Below are 9,634 nucleotides of genomic sequence, written 5' to 3'. Positions count from 1 at the left end.
AAATTTACCCACTACCCATGGGTAAAAAAAAACACCCAAGACAATGAGTTGTTATAACCCAGTGTTAGTATTTATATCACTGCACCCAAATGAAAATATGGTATGGTTACTCTAGCTCTTTTTCAACGCACTTGTCACTATTTGTTGATTGTAAATAATGTGTGTATCCTTTGCAGTTTTGAATGTCATATGCACATTGTTTTGTACAATTAACAATACATTTGTGATAGTTTTAAGATAAAACTTGAGCTTTCTGTGTAACACTGGGTCACAATAATCAGATTTTAGTTTGGGTAAATAACCCAACAGTAAAGTGTAATATATGCATATATACAATATATATGATTTCAGTGTGTATATAAAGTACTACATCAGTAATAATAATTCAGTTATGTAATATATATGTAGGCATAATAATACAAACTCACACTGGCACTTTTCCTGCATTATTAGTATGTTTACTTTAAGTAAATGTTGCTGATAATACTTCCTGCTTTTACTGAAGTACTGTAGGATTTATATTTGTAATGGAGTATTTTTACATTGCTGTATTGCTACTTTTATTCTATGAATTTAAACATGTCTGTTTTTAACACAGTGTTGGTACTTTTGGAGCTAAAACCCAAAATATTAAAATTATTAGATATTAGTAGTAGATTTGAACAAAACTGTCCCACGACCTCTCTCTAGATTTACTTGCAGCTCTATCTACAAACCTCGGCAGTCCGTCCCTGCCACTGTGAGATCTTGCTTTCTTCTGTCTACAAAGCCTTAAAGACTGAATGAACTCAGTGAAGTAAATGAGAGACTCATTATGAATCCTCATGATCGTCCAACATGCATGTGTGACTTGAGAGAGATTATACAGAGTAAGAAGAGCCCTTCATCTGCCCCGCATATTTGAGCCTGTAGGCTTTTTCCTCATTGAGGGATTTCCAAATGGCCCTTAATTAAACATTAAACAGTCTATTCATTCCAAACTGAGAAAAGTGACTCCTCCTGTTGCAGAGTGATCAGTAGTAGTAGTAGCCTATCATTCATTAGGACATTTAAGATACTTAAATGACTAATTTAAATCCCTTTTTGACAAAATTGTGAAATTGTTGAAACTGACTATGTGATGTTTACTTTGGGTAGGCTGTTTTGTGGATTTCATTATTATTGGACATCCTATCCTATAGGTTTGAAGCAAGATCTCTGATATACCACCAAACATTAAATTTTCAACTTTAACTTTATGGTCTTCAAAGGAAATTAGTATTACAGCCAGCTAAAACATAGAACAAACACAGACTTAAACATAAAATACGTAAAACATACTAAAATACATCAAACATATAATAGAAATATGTAAAACATAATGCTAAAACCTCTCACAACAACATTTTCCACAGGGTATAAAAAGTGGGGACTAATAAGGCATCCTTTATAAAGTCTGCAGTTATAAATGTTATTTAGAATTTTTAGTATTTTTTTTTATTTATTTTTACAATAATCCATCAAGAAGGAGGATAGGGGATTTTTCAAAACCTGGCAACCCAGAAGTTGTTTTTATTAATGATCTTTAAAGAATTAGCACATGATTTGTTAACCAACCAACAGTTACAATTTATAAATACTGTATAAAAGGTGCATTATTAAAAAGTGGTTGGCTACCAAAAACCAATACTGACCAAGTACCAATAATGAACTGCATGTTTCTTACAGTGTATGGCCGTAACTACCTGTCCTACCTGTACCTATTTACCCCTCCATCACTGTATTCATACACACTAGAGTATTTCCACTGTGTGAGAACAGAGGGGATTCCTCCTGCGGTGCCTCACTCAGTATGGTTTAATACACAGATTACCGGATTAGAAGGTAATCCCACACTCACAATGTGCATGCGCAAACCGAGGCGCGTGCGTCGGGCGAGGGACGTTTCGGTGTTGATACAAACGACACACTGCGTTCACTCTCCAAACCTCCTCTACGTTAATTGGCGGGGACGAATTAAACGAGGTAAGGTCTTTTTTTCTTTCTTTTTTTTTAGCGATTTGTCTGTCGTCCGAAGATTTGGTCGTGTCACTCTCAAGTTAATTTGTCGTCCCGTTTCAGACAGGATTAAACCGGGCTGTCCCGTTACAGACTGAGCTGCCTTTTGCAACAAATGACAAATTAAAGAATAATCTAAACTTTTGAAGCCATTTATGATTAGTTTCACGCGAAAATAATTTATGACAAAAGCAGCAAAATATGCATATGGATGATCCTGGTTACAATGTGCTCTTGTTGCCCTCTGTGAATAATTGTGCCGTGTGGTGACCCACTTGGCAGATGGAGCCCCGGGTTGTTCATATTCAAGTCACAATGAGCTCCACGGGGAAACTAATGAAACCAAGTTTCTGATGTCCTGTGAACATTTTCCACTTATTCTTCCCAATGACACTCCAGAGGAATGTGTTCAGCTCAGAGTTTTGTTGTCATGCAGTGTTTGTAAATCAATCCCTGCCTGTCTGTCTCTAGTGCTGGAAGAAGTATTCAGATTCTTTACTTAAGCGAAAGTAGCAATACCACAATTTAAAAATACGCCATTACAAGTGAAAGTCCAGACTTTTAAATCTTACTCAGGTAAAAGTACATACGTATTAGCAAAGTGTTCTTAAAGTCTCAAAACTCAATCAAAAAAAGTAGTCATGATGCAGCAGAATGACCCCTGTCAGTGTTATATGTTTTGTCAAGTGATTAATATCACTGATTACTTAGCATGTAAGCAGCATTTTTAATGCTGCAGTGGGTTGTGGTGAAACTCATTTTACCTACATTTTACACTGCTACGTAGTTTAATCTACAACTATGCTTAAATACTCAAGTACAAATACCTTAAACTTGTACAGTACACGAGTAAATGTGCTTAGTTACATTCCACCACTGCCTGTCACACTCAGCACCTGCAGCTGTTATACATGACATTATATATGTTTAAAAACTTAAAATCAAGGCTTTTTACTTCCATTGTGTTGCCAGTTATTTTTCTGAATTGACAGATTTAAGTTAGTTCTGTGCTTTGTGAGTTTAATGAATGAAATGGTTTTGGCTCACTTTTTTATATAATTTCTAAATATGCAGTTTTGTTTCAGTGTCACACACAGAAAAACAGTATGAGTTGTCCCAGGATTGCACAGGATTATACAGAATATTTTGACCCACATTTTAATATAAGCATCCTGGCATCAAAGGTTAATCTTTAGCCATTTGTGAAGCCCATAACATAGTAAAGCATAAACATTGATTTTACAAATTTTATTTTTTGAATTGAAACAAATTTAAATATGTCAGATTCCTTCATGTTAAACAAACACAAACTTGTGTACAATTTCAAACTGTCTTGCAGCTCCTAAGGACTTAGTGGCAACCGGTTCCTCTGCACAACACACCAATCTGGAAGTGGACTGAATCAAAAAACTGACATGGTGTTTCCCTGCCCAAACACTGTACATTTCATCAGAACCTGACATTCACAACATCCTCATTAAGGATGCAAAGGTGCACATACTAACGCTGTCTCCTCTCAGGGCTGGGTGTACACCCATTCATGGACAGCAAGTGCTCACTTGACGTGACATGTCAGTGTCTGTATCCAGGACAGGATGTCTAAATGTGAGCTCATTGAGCTGAAGGACCTCAGTGTAAATGATCCCATTGAGCTGGCTGCTCCTGCTGCCCGCACAGTCCCTCCGCCCGTAAACCCAGGTCAGCCAAGCCACTTCCATGTCGTTCGTCTGGTTGGAGACAGCGTCAGCATCGAGGCACCCCAATGTCAGATAGGAGAGGCTGGACTGGGTCATGACTTCCAGCCCTACAGTCACACCTATCTCACCTGGTGTGACCTGTGTGGAGAATTCATCTGGGGTCTTTATAAGCAAAGTTTACGCTGCGCCAGTGAGTACCTTCTGCATGTGAATTTGTATCAACTTGTGAGTTTGGTAATCTATATTTTTCTTGTCAACAAATCCCATGAGAAGACCAAAACCAACAATGAAATGAAAAGTAGCCAAATCCTCAAAAACTATTAAAACCACACTAATGAGCCAAACTGTTGTACTGGGCGACATGTTCCTTCAATACTATCAACACGGGCACTGCAGTTTATTTTGAGTCAGTTCCACATTCACCCCCTACTGCTGTAAATACGCACTAGTGCACCAAATGTGTATTAATCCACGGCTCAAAATAGTCCCCTACAAACACACTATTTACTCCTGTTTAAGATTTGCTAAAAACTACAGTGCCCAGCTGTTTAGGAAAATATTTTGCCATTTTTAAAAATGAAAGAATATATTAGAGACTCATTTTTAAAGAACAAATGGGCTGAGAGCCACAGACAGGTTGGGGAAGTTGGAAATATTTAGAAATGGACTAAAGCATTGTTGATTTTGGCAATAAGAAAAATATAAAATAAGAAAAATCAGCCTTGTCCTTTAAGTTTGGTGTGTACACAATAAGCATGTTTTTCTGCAACCATTGACCTAAAAAGCAAAGACCAACCACTAAATCATCACTGCATGAGACACAATGACATACAGTATATTAGGCTGTCTTGAATCATCATGTTCTTGCATATGGGCTTAGTAATAGACATTGTGAAACAATATGGATGCTTACTCAAGGTTAATAAAGATCACTGGTATGATACTAAAACCATTCACCTTTCAAGAAATGGCTGAAATTGAGATAAAACCATTCATCTTATTAGAAATGGCTTAAAATGCCGTCAAATTAAAGCCCAAATCCGCTCTGTAACCCCATAATAACTTAGTCATCCAAAGCTCACAGAGCTGTGATATAGTCTTAACTTATCACCAGAATGCAGGATGCTCCTGTTGTTTTTCCATTCATGAGAAACTTTATCACAGAGTGTGTCCTAATCTGTAGGAAGCTCTGGGAAGCTTCATGTTGGTACAGGCAGTTCCTGGGAATATATTTGTCTATATCATTTGACCTGAAGCATTTCAACAAAGAAATGAACTGGTGTAGCACTTAGAAACGAACAGGTGACAGAGTGATAAGAGCCTATAATTAACATTTCAGTAAATATCATGTGAGCAATTTTTATCTTGTACATTCAAACATTTTGGCATGTTGCTTACATAACATAGATAATGCATCTAGGTTAGTGTGTTTTGGGTGATGTTTTTCAGCACAGGGACAGATTACTGAACAGCCAGAGGACTTTACACAATAAGCGTTGACCGCATCTCTCTCAATCAGACTGCAGTTATACTTGTCACTACCGCTGCCGACCGTTCATCCAGCTGAACTGCAGCACAGACGGAAGTTTGTCAACACACCAGGAAGACTTCTCTGTCGACTCCATTGAGACAGACACAAATGTGGTGAGAAACAAAGCTACACATATTTTTTCAATAGTATATTTTTATAGAAAGCAGTCTTCACTGGATTGTTTTATTATTTTCAAAAATTGCATACTTTACAGATAATTTACAATAGAAAAGAACTTCTAAATTGTGAGTCCATGATTTAACTGTACAAGAAAAATAATGTGTGCTCACTACCACCTCTGTTCATATTGTGTAGGCAAGTAGGCCAAAGCAGATGGAGGCTATCCGATTGTCTACTGCTGTCCACTGAGTATCAGTGTGCCATATGTCCTCAAAGATACTGGTTTTATTACCTCCTCATTGTCAAGGCATCTATACAGAAAGCAATTTGGGAGAGAGCTGAGGGGAGGGGATAACTGAATAACTTCACAATAAAACAGGTGTCTTTATTTCAGAACAGCAAAAAGAATCTGTCACTGCTGAGGCCCGTGGACCAGAACAAGTTCTCAGATAATTAAAGGATTGGTTTTTCATTTCAGGCCATATTAATATAAAGTCTATCATCATGTCCAATAGGACATTCCTTTCCAAAAAAAAGGAGAAATCTTCTTTTAGATAGAGATGGATTGTTTTCTATTGCTTGTAACTGTCCATATCACAACTTCACCAGTGGCTTTATTATTGTGAAACTCACTATTCTGCCACACCTTATAACTTAGAAAGTGAAACAGAAGGTCACAAAGCATGCTTTCAATCAGGTTTTATTGTCTTTGTAAGATTCCTTCTTTCCAGCGTGGTTGTATACACAAAATATAGTCCCAGAACAATAAAACCATAACATACTGTATAGGTATGTCCGATTGAACGTTTCCTGCTTTGGAAAAGTTGATTTATCATGATTTCTGAAGCCCTAAATGATTGCCCCACTAGACTATGTTTAAACACAGTGTGAAGGTGTGGAAGAACAGCGCATTTCTCGAATATAAAGCTATTACTGAACTTGTGATATGGTTAATTATATATGATAGGAAACTACATTGTAATGTTAATATGTACACACACATCAACAATAACATAGGGTGAAAGTTTTGCTCTTAGGATAATTTGAGCAGATCTCTGTGGCAGTGGGCTGGCCCTTTAGACATTTTGTGAGGTTTTATTGTCAGGGAGGAGCAAATGGAAATGCTGAGGTCAAAAGTGCTGTTAGTAGAATCAGATCTAAGACAGAAGAGACAGAGGAATGCTGGGAAATTGCTGACATTCAACTCTTGCAATAACAAAAATCTAAAAAGGTTTGCTAAAATTCCCGCTCAACTGAACCTTTGAAATGACCTGGGGAAGCACAGCAAGTGACACATTCTGCAGTCAGGAGGACAGTAGCTCAGAGCTGGAACTGTATTTCACTGCACATACGTCTTTCTTTCACAAGGTCAGAAGATCGGAGGTGAGGCTATGACATAATTCACCAGTCCTATAGGCACAAAGCCGTTTACTCTTTTAGTTTGCAAAAAGAACAGTTAAATCATGTCTTTATATTCTACCTACAGACACAGAGCTTGAATTGATTTAACTGTTATTTCCATTCGTCTGTTCTCTGTCACTTTCTCTGCATCCTCAAAGCTCACTCGTGAGGACAAGCTTTCTTTGCTTTTACAGCTTTGCTGTACTGTACCTGCTCTTTTCATTTTCAGGATGAACAGATCGATTGGGGTAAACAGGAGTTGACTCTTACTGAGATTCAACACAAGGTTAAGGAGTATAATGCACAGATCAACAGCAATCTCTACATGTTGGCTGTGAGTGACTAATAAACCTTTTTTCTCTGAACATTCATTCATGCAAAAATGTGTACTTGAACTGTATTTTAATTGTATTAGTATACATAGTTTCCCTACGGGGAGTTTCCCTACGGGGATCAATAAAGTATTTCTGATTCTGATTCTGATATATAATAGCTTTCCGATTTTGTTGATATTGTATGAAACCATTTTACTCCCTTTCTTACATAATAAATCTGTCTACCTTGCAGAATAAAGATGGGTCCTACACTGGTTTCATCAAGGTCCACTTTCAGTTGGTCCGTCCTGTCTCCCTCCCTCCCCCTCAGAGCCTGTGCTCCACACAGGAGGGAGATCAGCAGGGTGGACGGATGAAACGGCGGACATCTTTCTACCTCCCCAAAGATACTGCCAAGCACCTGCACATAAGCTCCCAAACACGTGTACGAGAAGTCATCGAGGCATTGCTCAACAAATTCACCATGGTGGACAACCCAGCCAAGTTTGCCCTGTTTGAACGCATTGAGAGACAAAGTCAAGGTAGTACCCTCAATAATGCGCAATTACCGTAAAACAAAACAGAGCCGATTATTAAATTCTAAAGTGCTGAATTTAATTTCCTTTAGTGTACATGCGTAAACTGTCTGATGATGAGTGTCCCCTCTACCTGCGCTTGTGTGCGGGCCCCAGTGAAAAAGTCTTGAGTCTGGTTTTGAAAGAGAATGAGACAGGGGATGTAAATGTAAGTTTCCCTTTGGTCCTGACCAATTAATTCATATGATAGACTTGTCGGTATATGCCGAAAAAGCCAGTATATGATATACAACTGATTTTAATGTGAAATGTTTCCCCTCCACAGTGGGATGCATTTAGTTTTCCTGAGTTGTGCAACTTTCTGCGAATCCTGCAGCGTGAGGAAGAAGAGCATGTACGGCAGATTGTAAAGCGTCACGCTCTTGCTAGAGACATGATGAAGCAGGCCATGGCGAGGATTACTACTCCTGGTTGACTTTGAGCAATTCAACTAATCTTCATATTTAAACAAGAAAAAGAACATTCTGCCACTTTGAATAGTATTGTTGATCAGCAATGTAAAAGGGAAGGAAAGAGCTCAGACAATGACATTGTTTTGAATAAATGTTTATTATGTTTATGAAGCAGTGATACTGCTGCTACATTTATTGTGAACTACTTAAAGACTTAGGCCCTGCTAATTTTGTGCAAGCAGAGCCACTGTGTGGGGGGAAAAAAGAGATTATCTTGAACTTAATTAGATGCAGTTATTTGTTGAAAAACCATGCTGCTTGACTTGTTTATTTATAGTGGTATTGAAAACACAAGTTTAGTCTTTCTGGTCATTTATCATGTGATATTTAGTTTCATTTATATTCTGTGAAGCTGTTTTTAAATGTTGGCACTTTAATGAACCTGTGAAATGGATTTGGGCAAGTTAAAATGTGAAACGATGTGTTTACATCCTAAAATTAATTATCTAATAAAATGATGATAATAAATCATGGGTCATTTGATGTCATTGTAATGTCTGAGGGATGGACGAGAAGTGTACTGGTGCAAATTTTTAAGAACAAGGGAGATGTGCAGAGCTGTGGCAACTACAGAGGAATAAAGCTGATGAGCCATACAATGAAGTTGTGGGAAAGAGTAGTGGAAGCTAGGCTAAGGGCAGAGGTGAGCAGCAATATGGTTTCATGCCTAGAAAGAGTACAACAGATGCAGTATTTGCTCTGAGGATGCTGATGGAGAAGTACAGAGAAAGTCATACGGAGGAGGGTGCAGAGAGAGGAGCTGTGGTATTGTATGAGGAAGTCTGGAGTGGCAGAGAAGTATGTTAGAGTGGTGCAGAACATGTATGAGAGCTGTAAGACCGTGGTGAGATGTGCTGTAGGTGTGACAGAGGAGTTCAAGGTGGAGGTGGGTTTGCATCAAGGATCGGCTCTGAGCCCCTTCTTGTTTGCACTGGTGATGGACAGGCTGACAGATGAGGTTAGACAGGAATCTCCATGGACTATGATGTTTGCGGATGACATTGTGATTTGTAGTGAGAGCAGGGAGCAGGTGGAGGAAAATCTAGAGAGATAGAGGTCTGCTCTCGAAAACAGAGGAATGAAGCTTAGCCGCAGTAAGACAGAATACATGTGTGTCAATGAGAGGGACCCAGGTGGAACGGTGAGGTTACAGGGAGCAGAGGTGAAGAAGGTGCAGGACTTTAAGTACTTAGGGTCAACGGTTCAGAGCAATGGAGACTGTGGAAAAGAGGTGAATAGGCGAGTGCAAGCAGGTTGGAACGGGTGGAGAAAAGTGTCGTAAAAGGTGTGTTGTGTGATAAAAGAGTATCAGCAAGAATGAAAGGAAAGGTGTTCAAGACGGTGGTGAGACCAGCGATGTTGTACAGCTAAGAGACAGTGGCACTGAAGAAAAGACAAGAGGCAGAGTTGGAGGTAGCAGAGCTTAAGATGTTGAGGTTCTCTTTGGGAGTGACGAGGACGGACAGGATCAGGAATGAGTACATCA

The 9,634-nt window shown here is 38.7% G+C and overlaps 1 protein-coding gene across 4 annotated transcripts; it reads left to right on the top strand.

The window, feature by feature from the left end:
- Nucleotides 1-1,893: 1,893 nt before the first annotated feature.
- rassf1 (Ras association domain family member 1) lies at nucleotides 1,894-8,619 on the top strand. Of its 4 annotated transcripts, XM_044175446.1 has the most exons (7): nucleotides 1,894-2,004; nucleotides 3,377-3,924; nucleotides 5,254-5,378; nucleotides 7,016-7,120; nucleotides 7,354-7,642; nucleotides 7,729-7,844; nucleotides 7,962-8,619. In XM_044175446.1, exons 2-7 carry the CDS (start codon nucleotides 3,633-3,635, stop codon nucleotides 8,109-8,111), a joined length of 1,077 nt encoding a protein of 358 aa, XP_044031381.1. In that variant the 5' UTR covers nucleotides 1,894-2,004; nucleotides 3,377-3,632; the 3' UTR covers nucleotides 8,112-8,619. The 4 variants fall into 4 exon arrangements, with proteins under 4 accessions (XP_044031381.1, XP_044031398.1, XP_044031390.1 ...); XM_044175463.1 differs by lacking the exons at nucleotides 1,894-2,004; nucleotides 3,377-3,924; nucleotides 5,254-5,378 and adding an exon at nucleotides 5,429-6,753; XM_044175455.1 differs by lacking the exons at nucleotides 1,894-2,004; nucleotides 3,377-3,924; nucleotides 5,254-5,378 and adding an exon at nucleotides 5,430-6,768.
- Nucleotides 8,620-9,634: the final 1,015 nt, after the last annotated feature.

This window comes from Siniperca chuatsi, linkage group LG2 (assembly GCF_020085105.1).
Source record: "Siniperca chuatsi isolate FFG_IHB_CAS linkage group LG2, ASM2008510v1, whole genome shotgun sequence".
Taxonomy (NCBI): Eukaryota; Metazoa; Chordata; class Actinopteri; order Centrarchiformes; family Sinipercidae; genus Siniperca; species Siniperca chuatsi.
Note: the sequence above shows the minus strand (reverse complement) of the source record. Positions and strands in the feature narration are given on the sequence as shown.